The 18,701-nt window shown below is 39.0% G+C and overlaps 1 protein-coding gene across 1 annotated transcript in view; it reads left to right on the forward strand.

The window, feature by feature from the left end:
* Window positions 1-18,701, forward strand: part of DOCK4 (dedicator of cytokinesis 4) — a 471,458-nt gene that overhangs the window by 187,092 nt on the left and 265,665 nt on the right. The window contains exons 2-4 of the mRNA XM_069587995.1: window positions 10,043-10,126; window positions 13,776-13,816; window positions 15,776-15,831. Coding sequence (XP_069444096.1) covers window positions 10,043-10,126; window positions 13,776-13,816; window positions 15,776-15,831 — 181 coding nt within the window. The remainder of the gene's footprint in view (window positions 1-10,042; window positions 10,127-13,775; window positions 13,817-15,775; window positions 15,832-18,701) is intronic.

The raw sequence follows: 18,701 nt of genomic DNA on the forward strand, positions 1-18,701 counted from the left end.
TGTTTGCTCAAAATTGGAAATTGGCTTATTCATCAAAGGAGAAGAGGGAGTAATAAAGTATAAGAATGTGGGATTGGTTCTCTTCTGGTGGAAGTTACATGGTTTGCAGGTAATATCCCAGTGGACCTCTTGAGAGGTGAGTATTGGGAATGGAAGTCAAATTCAGGTTGCAAAAAGAAAACCCTGTGGAAGAAAACAATGGCACCCGACTCCAGTCTTCTTGCCTGGAAAATCCCATGGACGGAGGAGCCTGGTGGGCTGCAGTCCATGGAATTGCTAAGAGTCGGACACGACTGAGCGACTTCACTTTCACTTTTCACTTTCATGCGTTGGAGAAGGAAATGGCAACCCCCTCCAGTGTTCTTGCCTGGAGAATCCCAGGGATAGGGGAGCCTGTGGGCTGCTGTCTATGGGGTCGCACAGAGTCGGACATGACTGAAGTGACTTAGCAGCAGCAGCAGCAGTGGAGAAAAAAAATTAGAGTGCTTTATTGTGTGAGCCAGACAAATAACCAAATGAGACAGAACTGACTGTTTAGTTGGAGAGAAGATTAGAAGAGCCTGTAAGAACAGATTGACCTCTCCCCATTTGGAGGTAGCTCAGCTGGTAAAGAATTCGCCTGCAATGTGGGAGACCTGGGTTCAATCCCTGGTTGGGAAAATTGCTGGGAGGAGGACATGGCAACTTTAGTATTCTTGCCTGGAGAATCCCCATGAACAGAGGAGCCTAGTGGGCCACAGTCCATGGGGGTCACAAAGAGTTGGCCACGAACTGAACGACTAAGCACACACATTTGGGGGTGACCTGTGAGTCCTTCTGGTACAGGCGGAGAGGGTGAGATGGCTAGATGGCTAGGCCCAGATGTACCACTTGAGGTCTTATGTGCCATTTTGTGACTTTGAGTATTTAGCACTTGGAATGAGAAATCAGAACAGAGCACAGAAAGATGTAACAGGGTTTTGTTTTTTTTCTCTTCCCTTATAGCAAAATATTGAATATAAAAAAACAGTGTTGAAACTTAATCCTGTGTTTCAAAAATTCTCTTAAAGGATATAATTTTAGCATTAACCATCACACATTGGGAGAGGAAATATATTTTATATAACTATTTATATACATGTCTATACATTTTATATATACATTTTTTTAAACCAAATATTTGGTGGCAGATTTAATATGTTTGCTTGGGAAATGGTATTTTACTTCTTAGTGAAAATTTTTCCCTTGGAGTGTGGGGAAAGCAGTTATTATTTTCTGTGGCATGAAGTCTGCATTGTAATTTTTACTCCTGATGCTGTCTGGTATTCCTAGGACAAATAATGCACTATTTGGCAGAGTGTGTATTAAAAGCTGAATCTTCTTCCCTTCCTATCTCTGCTTCAGCATTTTAGGAAAATCTTTCTTAACCCTGTTACTTTCTTTTTTTTTTTTTTAATCTGTCTCATTTGCCAAAGATGCTTTCCTGTTTTATCAGAAAAAGCAATAGTACCAGCCTTCTTTCCCCTCTGGAGCAGTTGAACCTGAATCTTTCTAAGTATAACTTGTTAAAAGTGGTTTCTGAGAATCTGTAATCACAAAATGAAGCAAGGGTTTTTAATTTAATGATTGTGAATGGAAACATTATTTTTGTCTGTTACAGATTCAGACCTAGTCTCCAAGCTTCCAGTTAACAGTGACTATGAAAAAAAGAATACCCTGTATTTACTTACATTTATAGGGTTACAGATCCAGTTCTCATACATTTGTTTGATCCTCATGACATTTCTGGGAGCTAGTCCGGGCAGGTGATGTCATTCTGCCTGCAAATAATAGGACTCAAGACTGCATGGTTCGTAAGTTGTGGAGCTAAACCCAGGTCCTTCATCTCCCTATTCAGTATTGTCCCCTTAGGGGACCTCCCTGGTGATCCAGACTCTGCACTTCCAGTCCAAGGGGAACAGATTCAATCCCTGGTTGGCTACTAAGATTCCCCATGTTGTGTGCCCCCTGCCCCCTCCCCAAAAAAGCACTACTGTGAGCTTTCATTATTGTCTCCTTTTCCTTGGTGCTGAGATACTTCTGAGATAATTGTTTAAACTCTGTGTTTTCCAAGATGCTCCTTTTTCCTGGCAGCTGACCAAAACCATAACCTTTTCTATCATCTGAAAGTTGTTTTTAGAAGTACTGATGGGTGGTTGCAGTCATCAGTTCAGAATTCTACTGTTAGACCTTCAGTTGTTCTTGTAGCCACTTAGGAAAGTGCCTTTGCAACATTAAAACCAAGGGGAAGAGTATGTTTATGACTCTTTGGGGAATAAAAATGGGTTCCTTTCCTGCCACAGTGACAGTGTCTTCAAATAAATCTTCGTGTGGAGCAGTAGCCTCCTGATGTTCACTCATTCCCTTGTTGGCCTCTTTCCTCTTCTTTATCTCTAAAATGGGAATAGAAACACCCCCATCATAGAAGATCAGGAATAATAAACAAAGAACTTAGCAAAACCACCAGATAGTATTTCAACAAGGCTACTTTCCTTCTTCCTTGAAAATGGATATGGCAAGAAGTCGGTTCTGAACACAGGACACTGTAAGCTTGGAGCAGGTAGGCCTCCCCAGAAAGCAGACTCTGAGATGCAGAGATGAGCTACAGGGTATGTATCAGAGAGTGTTCTTGGGTGTCACGCCAGTGGAAGGAACAGGGGAGAAGTAGGACTGGGCAGAGAGAACGCATCACCTGTGATGCTGGCCCAGTGACAGCCTTTGTCAACTTCAGCTGGAGTGGCCTTTCAGAGTTGCAGCAGGAGGGCCTGGCGCTCAAGGTCACTGGGCGCAGGCCACCTGGGAAGAGGACATGGCCTTGGGCAAGTCAGCTCTCTTCAGCTGAGGCAACCCTAGAAGGCTGCCCCTTGACCGCCCTAATGCTCTCGGCAGCTGGGAGAATATGTCATCCATTTCTGAAGAGGGGTCTTGGTGTGGCTGCACCATGACCTTACTTTGTTTGCCTGGAGTCCAGAGGGCAGTGGTTTAGGCAGAATGGAGTTCTGCAGTTGGTAGAAATGTCCTCTTAATAGTCAAGGACAGCAGTATATTTTCAAGTAGCACTTGTCAAATGTCAGAAATGAATACATTTTATTCCATGTTCTGATTTTTCAAAGTCGCTTAGGCCCGAGAGAGTCCTGTGACCTGTCTGAAGGCCTGACCATGGTACCCGTGGCATAAGAATGAAGTCCTGTTGGTCGATATGCATATGTCTGCCCCATGGGCCTGCCTGCATAGACAGAATGGAACTGATCTCAAATGCATGGTAATTATGAGGATGAGAAGCTGGAGCATAGTGAGCCTTCCTTTGATTTTCCTATGGAGTTCGTTTTCAGCATCAAAGCCATATTCAGGAGCAGGCATCCCATTGCCCCCTCCCATGTTTCCTTTGAAATTTTTTTTCCAGTCTTTCTAGACCGCCTGCTCCCACGGCTCTGCTGTCACACTGATGGCCAGCTGGGAGTCCCTTGAAGGTAGAAATGACCCCTTTGGTCTTAACTTCATCTCATGGAGGGGAAAGATGTTAAGGGGCTATGGGACAAAGACAGTTCTGTCCTGCACTTGTGATCATACCAATAGAAATCTCCAGATGACTTCCATTTCATCTTCCCTCAAGGCGTATCCAGACAGCTCTTTAAAAAATAAGGTGGTGTCTTTGATAAGACTATTAGCTTGGATTTCCCCATCGTATTTTATCTTTCCCTACAGGAGAATTTTGTGCATGTGCAGAGGAGATGACCCCTTGTCCTCTTCTTCCACTGTTTTCCTATTTTATGAAGTAAAATCCCTGAAAAAAGAATTTAGTTCTGCTTAATCCCCTTTCCCTTTTCACTGTGTCCTCCAGCTCTTATCCAAAAAAAAATCTTCTGACCCTTCAGAAATTCTACCTTTTCCTCCCTGCTTTTTTCCATTTGTGTGTGCCCCCAACACACACAATGATACTCATAAACCTGATAAACCTGAATGTAGATATACATTCATGACAAACCAGAGTGAAATGTAGTATGAAATGCACGTGAACATGGAAAGAACCGGTTTTAAATGTCCTCTGAGTTCCTTTACAAACCCCTACTTCTGTCACTGCCTTCTCACTGTTGCTGACATGCTTCAAGTACCAGCATTTGGAATTTTACAGCTACTCCCATAAAAATGTTTATTTAATTTCTGGTGCAGTCATAGCTCATTTCTGTTGTGAAAAACAGGAGTTTCATGTATTTTGTGTTAAATGGGATTCCATGGGATAGTCTCAGAACTCGAGAACAATAGCATGCATCGTGTTCTGTGTTGTAAATAACTTCCAAATGACCTTTCAGACCACAACCTGTTTCTGAGTTGGAAATCCTTTTATCAGAAAGATGAAGCCAAAACTTTGACTTTGAGGGATGAGTTGCCTTCTTTTGTGTCACAAGGAACAAAATATTTCATTCCCCCCCCCCCACCACATTATGTTCCGTTCGTTTTAGATTGTCAACCCATAAGGGGCAAGGGCAGTGTTTGCCAGGCTTGACTTGAATTGTGGTGTGTAGCATCATCGTCAATATTATTTTGATCACGATGATGAATATGGTATCATCTGTGATGCAGGGCTAATGATTGTCTTCTAGTAGTTTTTATAGTTTGTTTCTGTTTTTGCTTTTAAAAGTCACAACTCTGTGATTGAATTGCTCCATACTAAGTTTAAAAGTCTAAAGTATGAATTTGTTCTTTACAAGAGCAAGCAGTGTCACTGAAACTGAGAAATAAGTTCCTGCTTCACAGCACGATTTTGCTCTTTTTCAGTCTTCATAGAAAACATTGGTGACTTACAGATAGGATGCTTTTCAAAACCACTTAATTTTTAGTAAAGTCACTAGATACTAAACTGATATTATGTAAAGGAATAATATGTGATAAGAGGCAACTGTTTCTGATTTTCAAGATGCTTAAACTATACATTTAATTAACACTTTCAGCTTACACACATAATTTTAGCTAGTTTTTTTTTTTTTTTTGCAGGGGGGTGGTGGAGGTTGGCCATAACACGTGGCATGCAGGATCTTAGTACCCTGACCAGGGATCAAACCTGTGCCGCATGCATTAGAAGCATGGAGTGGTGTTGGAATGCCAAGGAGTTCCCCACATAAAATTTTAAAAGATTGGAACATAAGCTGTGTTTATATACATGTTTGTTAATCCAAATAAATTTCTATATAGTAGCAAATGAGCAGAGATGAAAACAATACCATATAGTAGTTTTTATGTCTGTTTAAAACTGTATTCTCAGGATCCTTAGGACTGAAACAATAGCATTGGACCTTTGTATTTCCAGCTCTATGAAGCATTCATTCTCTGTGATCTTTTCTGTAGCTCTTTTTCAATTTATAAGAAAATAAGGGAATCAAGACAGTATGTGGTCATGTTCAGTAAACCCAAATATTATTGGGATGCCCCTGGAAAGATAGGATAAGAAGACTTTCATTTGAAGACAGAGCTAGTTTATAACAACTGGTGGCAAGATGAATTTTCAACTATAGACTTGTTTCATGCAAAAATGCTTGGAGGATTTGGGGGCTTACTTGAAAAGTTGTATCCAGAGTAGAATCTAAGCATTCCATATGTTTCAAGTGCATTTGATAGAAATGCAGATTGAGATTTCATGAATGCCTGAGTTTTCTTTGAATCTTTGCTTTGCGAAACCAGTTTTCCTTCCTTTATGATACAATATATGCTACCATTAGTAAACACGAGTCAATCATGCTTTCAGATCTTTTGCTCTTTGGCCTAGAACTGCCTTCCCCTTTCAATTGCATAACCTGAAGCATAAATAAAACAGCATTTATCCATCCATTCATGAACTTAGTACATTGCAAGGTAGAATTACTTGCATAATTCAAAGACTGAAAATGGCTAGCCATTTTAGAAGGTAAAGATCAAAGTCCTGCCTTGAACTATATCTTTAAAAAGTGTTACTCTCCAATGTGATCTGTGGTTTAATATATTTTAGATGTTTTAAATTATGAGCGGTGCCTTTGACATTCTCTGACTCTGTTAAAACTTGGGTACCATTTTTCAGTGGCTTCATTCATTCATTCCGTGTGTTTATTCATTCTCTGTTCATGCGCTAACATAATCCTATGCTAGTGTGTGGAAGAGGAATTCGAAACAATTCAAGTTTTCAAGTAGAAAGACAAAGATAAGTCAAGTGTATATGATACCTTGCGTGATTTAAGATATGGTCATGGTCCCCTTGGAGCATAGATAAAAGAAAATTGATTTCATTTGGGTCCAAGGATGGGGAAAGAGAAAGGGTCGCATCAGGAAATTCAAAGAGTTAACCTTGGAGCTAGACCTTCAACTCAGGCTACTTTGCAGTTCCTGTGTAGAAGAGGCGGGGAAGGCAGCTGCCCCTAAGGGGGATAGTACGCTTAGAGGCACTGAGTTCTGCATGAAAGAACCTGGTGGGGATTTGGGTATGGTAGTGTGGAGGGCATTGTGTGGAGAGGTAGGTGGGATGGGAGCCTGGAAAGGAACGGGAGTGCAGTGGTAAAGGACTTTGTAGGAGATGCTGAGAGCAGACCTTCCCTTCTGCTTTGTCAGATGGTGGGGACCAATGTCCATTCTTTCAGAACTCAGGCAGTGACTAACACCGAAGCAAGGCTGGTTTGGGGACAGAGTGCTTCAGTCATATATTATACCCTGTCCGTGCTGAGCTGAAAGACTTCTTCCAGACTCTCAGGATTGCAGGCTGGCAGGACCTTTCAGTTCACCTTGTTCAACTCCTTCTTTTATAGAGGAGGCATCTGAAGCTCAATGAGAGTGAAGAACATAATAGCTCGCCTTTAATAGTTATCAGATATTATATAGGTGAAGAGTGAAGTCAGAATTCACCCACATAGACTCCTTGGGTAAGAAATGAGATGATGTGCAGTTATGACCCAAACAACCTATCATCCCAGTTTTAAACATTTCCTGTGAAAGAATGAGTTTTCACAGGTAATATAGTTTGGTTCTTAGAATTTTGTGTGCCCTCTTAAAATAGAATTGCCCGTAATAAAGGAACCTGACTGCCTAAGACCAGAACACTTAACAGGAATGGCTCTGCCCTCATTCATTCCCTCAGTGATTATTTACTGAGCTCAATTTGTGTGCCAGGCTCTATACTGAATTATATAGACAACTGGGAACTGAAACCTACCTAGTTCTTATATCCATGGAATTTTCAGTCTGTTGCAGGAGACATCCTTCCAAAACTTGCGCAAATAAGGGAGGCTGGTTAAGTGGTATATGGTGCTATGAGCACATGGAATTGGGGTGAGAGGATGTATATCAAGAAAGTCTGCTCTGAGAAGCCTTATTTAATCCTTTATTACCTTTTGCAGGTTCTTTATCATTGACCCCATTTTCCTGATGAGGTATTGGAGACTCTTGAGAGATTAGGATCTTGGACCAAATCACACAGCTAATAAGTGGTCAGATCTGGGCTCATACCCGTATCTCATGATACCAAGTTTGATGTTCTCTTCCTACACCTAGCCTTTTTGTTTCTCTGTTTGTTTTTGGCCACTCAGCACGTGGGGTCTTAGTTCTTCAACCAGGGATGGAACTCGTGTTCCCTGCAGTTCAAGCTTGAAGTCTTAACCACTGGACCACCAGGGAAGTCCGTACACCCAGCCTGTTTGACATCAGCATTTAAGAAGAAAGCTAACTTGGATATTAATGCATATATATGAAATATAGAAAGATGGTATTGATGAACCTATTGGCAGGGCTGCAGTGGAGATGCAGACATAGAGAAGAGACTTGTGGACGCTGTAGGGGAAGGACAGGGTGGGACGAATTGAGAGAGTAACATGGAAAATATACATTATCTTAGGTAAAATAGATAGTGAAAATTTGCTGTGTGACTGCATAGAGGGAAGGGATGGGGAGGAAGGTAGGAGGAAGGTTCAAAAGGGAGGGGACATGTATATACCTATGGCTGATTCATGCTGATGTATGGTGGAAACCAACACAATATTGTAAAGCAACTATCCTCCAGTTGAAAATAAGTAAATTTTTGAAAAGAGGGCTAAGAGAGTAGATCTACAGCAGAAGGCTGGAAGGTATGAGAGAAGTGGTAGAAGAGAGGATGGCCTCCTGAAAGGCAACATGAATGTAGTGACAGTGAGGGAGAGAGCAATTTCAGAACACAGTGGCATGAAGGGCTGAGGCGTGAAGGGGTGGTGAAGAATGAAACTAATGAGTGGGACTGCCATGTTCAAGAAGGTGATGGGGTAGGAGAGAGCCACCAGCAGTAGGGGAGGTGTTTCTGGCTGCCTGGGAGTTAACACGGGCATTCGTGTTCGGAGAATGAGCGGAGTTAGGGCAGCCACACACTTAGACCTCTAGGAAAAGCATCAGTAATGCAGGGCTGAACCACTAGGGCTGTGAGAGGTTAAGGTAACTTCATGAGTGTAAAAAGGCAATTCTGAGGGTCAGTTTGCTTTGGAGTCTTAAATTGTACTTAATCTACTGTCTATTTGGTTGTTGATTCCTGTTAAGAAGAGGTCCCTGAAAGTTATTTGAAGTAATCTGTCAAGAAACAGACCTTTGATTATTTTTCAAGCAAACACTGTTGAGGCCATCAACATGAGGTCATAGGGTATTTATGGTTATAGTTAGAAAATGACATCATGGATTAATGCTTATCTAGAATGTTTTAACTTGGTTACTCTGTAGTTATTTTTATCTGTCTCATATACTTTGGGCTATGTTTTCTGTCCTGTGTTTTGATTGCTACTGCTAATTTTGTTTTAAGATCATAAAATGGCTTTAGACCTCTCTGAAAGCCCATTACTTATTGGCATGTTTTGATTTTTGACAGATTCATGTGTTCCTTCAGGCTTTTAAAATACATTCATAGCACTAACAACAATAATAATAACAATAATTTACTTGGGGGATTGGCGGTGTTTCTAAATCTTATGATCTGCAAGATAGAATACTGTAAAATTCACTTCCAAAGTTGGGGGCTTTTAAAAATCAGGCGGTCGAAGCATCTACTATCATTTTTTGGATGTGACTTGGAAGATGATTTCAGCATGTGAAATATTTAACAGGAAATGTGTCTTCTCTTTCTGTGTGTTGAGGTCCTTTTCTTTACTTTCTAGCCTGGTCTCTCTTATGACTCAGGTGTTAATTTCCTGGGAAGAATCTCTGTCCTTCATTCTCTCTTAACCCCTCAAATTGCCTAGGGATGGTTAATCTCTGGTATTATATCCCAGTCCTGCCCAGCCCCGCACCGTGTTTAAGAAACCAGTCAGTCTGTAAACATTAGGTAAGGCTAAACGGTGCCTCCTCTCTGTGTGCCCCTACTTCCCCTAGTTCAAACGATCTGAGAGCTAAGGCATGTGGGAATTGTCATTTTGGCCATGTGTTTAGACCCAGGGGAGAGAAGTAACCATTACCATTGATTACTACAGAGAAGAAGACTGCTTTAACACCATGTGCTGGGCTAGACCCTGAGGACACAGTAGTGAGCAGTAAGTAGTGAGGACAGAGTGCCTTCTCTTGAGGACCTTGTGGTGTATGGAAAAATATCCTGAAGACAGCATAGCAGAAAGGTCAACTAAGCTTATTAATGAGTAAGACATATAGTCCTCATTTATTACTGAACACGTATTTATTGAGTCCCTACCATGGGATGGGCTTCCAAATAGGGAGTGATTGTAGCAGTGAGGTCGAGGGACACTCCTTGCGCAGCTCTTCAGGCAGTATCTGTTTACGTATGTTATTGAGTGATGTTGATATTTTGTCTACTATCTTAGTAACTATCACACCTTTGAAATTTGTATTTATAACACTTGTTTGACCAAACAGTTAGCAAAGTATGTAAACTTTGGTTTTCTTCTGAAAGGTGTCACGTTAAAATATGACAGCCAGTTCTAACTATCAGTGTGTATTTCCTGCTCACGTTCATTTTTCCTGGTCAGTAACATGCAATAGGAAGCAGTGTAACTGGCCATTACTGACATGATTATCCCCATATATTCTGTGTCATTTCTTACAGTTATTGCCAGTTTTCGAGGAACTGTGCCATATGGTCTGTCATTGGAAATTGGAGATACAGTTCAGATCCTGGAGAAGTGTGATGGTAAGTAGACTAGTATTGATCGTTTGCAGTTGGGTAAACGATCTCCTCAGCATTGGGCAGCTCATAAAATTTACAAATTCTTTTCATACTTCTATTAATCTCCGGAATTTTCCCCTTAGTCACAATGAACCATTTTTTACAAAATTATTTCCTTGCATGTTCAATGTTTGGCTTATGGGAAAACATTGTTTGGTATTTTTAAACTGATTATATTTTTTCCTAATATTATTTATTTATATTCACTAGATGCAATTGAGACTGTTGAATTTCTGAGAGTTCATGACTCAGGGCCAAACTCGAGGGCCTTTCTTGGAATGTCAAGAGTCTGGTGGGCTCCCCAGGACAGAAAGAAACAGAGGTCCAGAGCAGAAATGCTTTAACCGAGATTGCGTAGCCAGATTCCTTGGGGTGGGACTCCTGCCCTGGCCAGCTCTGCTCTAGTCCTATAAACTCTTCCTCCTCACCTCCCCCAAATTTGGAGTGAAGTTATTTCCTCCATTTGAAATCTTAGGTGAACTTGTATGATTAATTTATATAAGAGGTACCTCATTAAATCAACCTAGTATGTTCTCAAATGCTTCTATTCCTTGTAACAAAACATCCTTAAACGCTAGTCCTTAAAAAGATCCCAGATAAAATGACTACTTTGTTTTCTTAACAAAATGGCCATATTGTAAAGTCCCATCAGCATATCCAAAGATATGATTTTCCTCTCAATGCATTGTCCTTATTAGGAATTTATAATATGGTAAGACTCTATCAAATTAAGAGTCATTATTGATAAAATTGTGTTCTCCCAAATAGAACTATTACTTTTATTTAGAGCCTGTCATTAAATGGTAGTGATACATGGACATTTATTTTATCCAGTGTCACTGATATATTTAAAAATATAAGGTTTTTCTCTGTCATTGCCAGATATATTTTGTCTGTTTCCACTTCATTTACAGATAAATATAAAATCTGTTATGAATGGGTGAAAATATACTTACCAGCTAATGGGAGCTGTTTTGTAATGTAAACATCTTTCTGTATGGTGTAGTTGGACAGAGACCTCACTGTGACATTTCTGCAATTCTTAAGAAGTTTTGGTTACTATTAAAATAATTATTTAAGAATGGATCTATCTCTTGGGTGGATGTCTTTAAGGAATCTAATAAATCCTGACATTATAGATTGCAATTCTCAATTCACTCTACTTTTTCCAGGCTGATTGTAAAATGGTGTTTTACAAAATATTTTTTTAAGAAAACTCATGAGGAATAAAAATATTTAAATACAAAACTCAAATACTTCTTTCTAAAAGTTCAGTTAATCAAAAAGATTCAATTCAATAGAACATTGGTTTTATGATAAAATAATTTCTTCCAATAAGCAAATGGTTTCTATAGTTGAAGAAACAATAAGTTGAAAATAATACATTTATAGGAGGCTATATATTAGCTTCTGGAGTAAAAAATGGTAACCCACTCAAGTATTCTTTCTTGGAAAATTCCATGGATAGAGGAGTTTGGAGGGCTGCAATCCATGGGGTCACAAAGAGTCAGACACTGCCGGGGTCCAGCCCTAGTGGATTCAGGGAATTTGAAGTGGGGATGGCGTTGGTGAGGAGAACTTATTTATTTATTCATATAGAAATATAAGATTAGATTAGGAAGAAATAGTGTAGTAGGAAAATTAGGTGGAGAAAAGAGGGCTGAATAACTTGGCTTACGGGGAAGGCCAATAAAGTTCCAGACGAGGAGCTTGCACCATCTACACTGGGCCACCGGCGCCCACTTGAATATCCGGGGCTGCCCCGCCTTGGGCTCCCCCTCGCGTGGATCTTAAAAGCCGGGACAAGTAAGTGGACATGGTGAGCTGCCCCGCTCCCGATGGGAATTCAGCCTGAAATTAGAGTAAAGAGGAGACACGGAGGAAACCAGTCCAGCGACTGGCTCCGGCCCCTGTTGTTCAGAAGGCCTTTTATACTTTCAATAAAACATGGAGATCAATGGGTAACACAAAGTTATGCAGCGTTAGCAGCCCAGACTCTTATCAAAACCAGGCTTTTCTCTCTGCATACCTAATTGTATACACAAGTCTTAGGTGATTTACATCATCTTCTGGCCAAAAAGGGCCAATTAACATTTTACATCCTTTTTTCTGATAAGGGTTTGTTAACTAGAAGGCTTATTTGTGTTGATCTTCCCAAAGTCTGGTGCCACTCTCAGAAAGCACTAAATAAAGTTACATTCTTACATAGCAAGGACACAAGAGGAGTGCAGTGATATATAACAAAGAGAAAAGTAATTAACTCAAAAGTCTAGTGTTGCTAACATCAAAACTACTATGTATCTTTTTCCATATCCCGTTTACATTGATTAACATCCTCCCAGGTGCCTAAAAGATAAAGAATATGGAGGTCTGGCGGCAATCATTGAGTCAACAGTGAAAACCCGTCACCGATATGATTTTTAGCTCTTAGGAAAGGCTCTGTATCTTAAGATGCTTTAAGCTCTGTGCCTCTTGTGGTTGGGGGGCTGTAAGCAATTCACAAGCTGTAAGAGGTCCGGGGGAACCTGTTAGGCAAGCTAGAGAGCTATCAGAGGGGTTTTAACTGAAACATCCCTTTCAAATGCAGAAGACTAAAGCCCTGATTTGACTTTTTCCAGAGAATATTAGAAGAGTGGAAAAGCAGGCAGATTCTTATTTTTTGGGGGGTGGATGCTCAGGAAATTCCAGGGGGAAAACCTGAGGTCTGATTAGCCTTGCCATCAGAGCTCTGCCGCATGACCTTGTCACGGGTGGAATTCCTCATGCTGGCTCCCGGCAAGACACAACTAACCAACTGAGCATACACACAGCACATGTATATTAGCTATATAAATTCATTCATATATATATATATGTATATGTATACTCTGTAATTGTTTTAAACTATAAAAAGTTATGTTCCCCCTTAAAGACAGTGCTGTAAAACTTACTGAGTCACTTTGGAGGTTAAGTAGTAGACATTCTGCAGAATAAAAATTATGGTGAGTCAGTTGATGGGACATTGGATGAAAGAGTGCCATTAATGCTCTAAGTGGATGAGACCTGGCTTCTTTCTTCTTATGCTATCAGACTGATCCTCACCCAAGATGGTAGGCGATCTGTGAGTTCAGTACAGAATTGCTGGCTAAGCACTGTTCTTTGATGGTAGAGTCAGGGCTTTGTATTCAGGCAAAGACAGTTTCGAACTATATTAAATCTTGTGTAGATTCTTGAATTTCTTTGAGATATAGTGTGACATTTTATAAAATGGAGTGAAACTAGGCTCAGAGAGGTCACTTAACTTGCCCAAGATTTCAACAGCTAATACTTATTGATAGTAAAACCAGAATTTAAGCCCAGTGCTCTGATTATCAAACCTTTACTTCCATTATGCATGTTTGTATTTTTTATGTACATTTCCAATACAATTTTTAAGTGATTTTATTGATAGAAGACTTAAACTTGTAGTCACTTGACTTTTATAGTCTAGCCTACTTCCAATTCCCACATGTTTCTACCTAGAATATCTACATGTAAGGTAAAGTCTGTCAGCAAAAGATACAGTGATTTCTAATGATTTCTTCAAAGTATTATAATGATTTATTGAAATATGACCATGATTATTTCTCCACAGGCTGGTACAGAGGATTTGCCTTAAAAAACCCAAATATCAAGGTAAAAATAATTACTTTTAACTGTAATTATGGGATCTTTAAGAAAGACAGTTAATTTACTTTATTTCTTTATACAATTGAAATTACAGTTGGGACTCTTAGTTGAAATACTAAATGGCAATACAGATCTTCATAATTTTGGAAATTCCTTTGAACTTAGATTATACTGAAGATATACTATTCAAGTGATAATCCTGTGTAGCTCTTGAAATTTATACTGAGAAGACCTTAATAAGCTTATTATATATAAACAAAATCTTTTTGAAGTGTGAGTTTTGCAGAAAGCTAAATTAAAATTCAGGCAGCAGAAATATATATTCCAAAAGACATAATGACTAGAGGTATTTAATCTTTATTTTCTGTGATATCATTTGTAAAAGTTGGTGAGGAGAGTGGTTTATTTTAGGTATGTTATGAGTCCCTTTAGGAGTGAGGAGCTGAAATGTGGGAAAATCAAATTATAAAGAGTCCATCTTTCTTACCATTCCAGACAGAAACTAAGACTCATTATCATTTATATATTTATATAAATCCTAAGGAATTATAGTAGGAAGTAATATGAGTTTTCTTTTACCTTTCCTTTGTGTAGTTTATGATGTTAACACTAATCCTTACTTCTATATTTTTCGACTTTGTTCCTATCTTCCCATCTTTACCCATGCTATCCACATTCACTAATATTTTCTTACATGCCATGTTCATGTTTTGGTTTAATTCTGGTTTTCTTAGGATAATAGATAAAGTGTGTCATTTCTCATTTCCAAAATACAAGTAATCTAATCTATTTTGCCTGCATTTCTGTTTAAGTATACCTTTTTTCCTGGATCATCCAACTGTGTTAATTACTTTATTTCACTTATTTTAGGTCATTCTAAAGGAGAGTCTATACTTTAGCTCTCATTCAAAGTTATTTTTGGACATCTGCAGGCACATAAATATATAACTTCAATATTTTTCATTTTGAACATACTTTAAAAGGTGTTAAGATTTTGTGCTTTTATTTCTCTTCTAAAGAAACTCGATTTCTGACTTCTTGTTAATTCCAATAATTACTCTTATTTGCTATTCCTACCATATTGAGGTAAATTTAAACTCCAAAGGAAAAAAAATGGTGGTTTTTTTTTTTTTAAACCTATGCCTATTTACTACTGTTGTATGTACAGAGCTTGCTAGTTAAATTTTATGTTATCCTTGGACCCACAGTGGTGATAATGTATTCAAATGACATTTGTTTTCCCTAAATATTTAATTGAATTTTCCATTTAATTGTGCATAAAAAATCATTCAGAGAATATTGTCATTTAATGGATAATAAAATTACTCTTTTTAAAATTTTTTTTCAATTTCTCATTTAGAACAAAGGAACAATTTCCTTGCCCTAGCCTTTCCCTACAATAAAGAGCTTTAAGCTGGCGTGTCTTCTTTTGTTTAATTTTTGTTCCATCAGAATGGCAGCCTGGTGATGATTTGCTGCTATGTTTTCATTAAGGATCATTCCTAAACATGTAATATACTGTTTCTAAATTCATAGTAGTGGTATTTTTTTAGTATGTATTTTCAAATAGACACATGAGTAGTTTGAAGATAAGAAAAAGAACTACAACCAAAAGAAGCAGATTAAAACCCCTTTTTTCAAAACTGCAATATTTAAAAAATTATTTAACATGCTTTCTATATAGAATTCTTGAAAATACAAAAAATTTCTGTTATATATAGAATATATTTTTGAGCAGGATTTAATGTTTTGATTATATTTATTTTAAAGTATCTCTAAATTGGTAAACTGATAAACATTTGAAATAAAATGACTGGTTATAAGCTACAATAGATTTCACCTAGAGAATGTGTTAGAGATTCCATCTTCCTGGTATTGTTATGGTTGTGTGGTGATATTATATATATATGACTTATGAAAGTTATTCTGCTGGAATAGACATAACCTTCACATTTTCTCTTCCAGGGTATATTTCCTTCCAGCTACGTTCACTTGAAAAATGCCTGTGTAAAGAACAAAGGGTAAGAAGTAAATTTTATTGATGGAGAGTTTTCACACAATCATTGCTTATTTTGGAATTTGAAAGACTTATTGTCTTGAAAAAAATGAATAGATTCTTGCCATTGTTTGTGTTGTTAGATAAAAGACAGATGGCATTAAGGCAGTTTGTGGAGAAAATGAAAGAACCACATCTGTATGTTGGACAATCTAGGGCACTGGAGGTCTCTCATTGTCTGGAAATGGTGGAATCTACCTAATCTTAAACAAAAGGAGTTGGTTCTTCTTGGTTTCCTGTTGTGTAGGGAAGCAAGTAGTCATAGCCATCAAATGCTGAGTCATATCTCAACCCAGGAATTTCCTAGATTCACAACTGATCATAAGTAGCTGAGTCTGCCATTATTTTCCTAATGGGGCTTAAAAACATATCCTTTCGTGTTATTGTTATTGTTCAGTCGCTAAGTCCTGTCTGACTCTTTGCAACTACATGAAATGCAGCACACCAGGCTCCTCTGTCTCCCATGATCTTCCAGAGTTTGCTCAAATTCATGTCCATTGAGTGGGTGATGCTATCCAACCATCTCATCCTCTGCCAACCCCTTCTCCTTTTGTCTTCAATCTCTCCCAGAATTAGGGTCTTTTCCCATGAGTCGTCTCTTGGCATCAGGTAGCCAAAGTATTGGAGCTTCAGCTGATGCTGAGCTTCAGCATCAGTCCTTCCAATGAATATTCAGGGTTGATTTCCCTCAAGATTGACTGGTCTGATCTCCTCGTAGTCCGAGGGACTCTCAAGAGTCTTCTCCAGCACCACAATTCCAAAGCATCGGTTCTAAAGTGCTTAGTCTTCTTTATGGTCCAGCTCTCACAACCATACATCACTACTGGAAAAACCACAGTTTTGACTTCTGTTGGCAAAGTGGCATCTCTGCTTTTTAATACACTGTTTAAGTTTGTCACAACTTTCCTTCCAAGGATCAAGCATCTTTTAATGGGTCCAGTCACTGTCTGCAGTGATTTTGGAGACCCCAAAATATGATCTGTCACTGTTTCCAGTTTCTCCCCATCTATTTGCCATGAAGTGATGGGACCAGATGTCATGATCTTAGTTTGTTTTTAGTGTTGAGTTTTAGGCCAGCGTTTTCATGCTCCTCTTTCACTCTTATCAAGAAACTCTTTAGTTCCTCCTCACTTTCTGCCATTAGAATGGTATCATCTACATATCTGAGGTTGTTGATATTTCTCCTAGCAGGCTTGATTCCAGCTTGTGACTCATCTAGCCTGGCATTTCGCTTGATGTACTTTGCATATAAGTTAAACAAGCAGGGTGACAATATACATCCTTGACGTACTCTTTTCCCAGTTTTGAACCAGTCCATTGTTCTATGTCGGGTTCTAACTGTTGCTTCTTGACCTGCATATAGGTTTCTCAGGAGACAGGTAAGGTGGTCTGGTATTCCCATTTCTTGAAGAATTTTCCACAGTTTGCTGTGATCCACACAGTCAAAGGCTTTAGTGTAGTCAGTGAGGCAGAAGATGTTTTTCTGGAATTCCTTTGCTTTCTCTGTGATCCAGTGAATGTTGACAATTTGATCTCTGGTTCCTCTGCCTTTTCTAAACCCATCTTGTACATCTGAAAGTTCTCAATGCACATACTACTGAAGCCTAGCTTGAAGCATTTTGAGTAGAACCTTGCTAGCATGTAAAATAAGTGCAATTGTCTGGTAGTTTGAACATTCTTTGCCACTGCCCTTCTTTGGGTTTTGAATAAAAACTGACCATTTCCAGTCCTGTGGCCACTGCTGAGTTTTCCAAATTTGCTGGCATATTAAATGCAGCACTCTAACAGCGTCATCTTTTAGGATTTGAAATAGCTCAGCTGGAATTCTATCATCTCTCCTAGCTTTGCTTGTAGTAATACTTCCTAAGGCCCACTTGACTTCACATTCCAGGATGTCTGACTTTAGGTGAGTGACAATACCATCATGGTTATCCCAGTCATTAAGACCTTTTTTGATAGTAGTAGTAGTAAGTACTTAAAATATTAGATTGAAAATATATTTCTAATACTGATAATTGCCACTACTATTACTCTTTTAATGAATGTGTGTCCTTCAGAAATATTGTGCAGATATAACCCACTAGAAATGAGTCAAGCAGAGTTATTAGTCCTTTCGGAGTTCTCCAGCCAGTGTCTATCCAGCCCTCCTCAAGTAAACCAAGGGACCGTCCAGAAAACACACCTTTACTCTTTGTTCCTACCTTTCTGGCCTAGTGATCTGGGTCTTTCTACCCTGTCCCTTAAAGGATCCACCTGGGCCAACCCCTGCAGCCAGTCTCTTTGCTGCCTTTGCCCCAAACCCAACCCTGATCCTAAAAACCCTCCAGAGCAGAGAGCCACCCTGCCCCCATCCTACGTGCAGACTGAGGAAGAGAAAATAGACAGCATGCTAGCAAAGATGATGTCAAGCATCACTCTGTGTAGTTTAAGTCCTCTCTCTCTGAAAATGTGTTGTGGTGGGACATAGTTTTTTTATTTTATTTTTTTTTTATTTTTTGGGGGGGACATAGTTTTAATTGAAACAAGTACCTTGTTTGTTTGTCCTAGTCTGTAACTGGTTAGTATCTGGCTCCCTTGATTCTGAGGAAGTTTAAAGATGGATAAAATTGTCTCAAAATTTGGTCCTGTTAGTTTAAGACTTGTTGTGGGTTTGACACCTGACAGAGGGCATGATGAGCATTATATAGAGCAAGAGAGCCTCAGGGTTTAACCAAAGTTTATTTTCTTAAAAAAAAAATTAGAATTGATGGAGACTTCAGGTTCTAGGACTGTTAACTGGAAGAAAAACTTTAACTTGAAAACATTTGAGAACACGTATTGCCAGATGATTGCTTT

Source organism: Ovis canadensis, chromosome 4 (assembly GCF_042477335.2).
Source record: "Ovis canadensis isolate MfBH-ARS-UI-01 breed Bighorn chromosome 4, ARS-UI_OviCan_v2, whole genome shotgun sequence".
Lineage (NCBI taxonomy): Eukaryota > Metazoa > Chordata > Mammalia > Artiodactyla > Bovidae > Ovis > Ovis canadensis.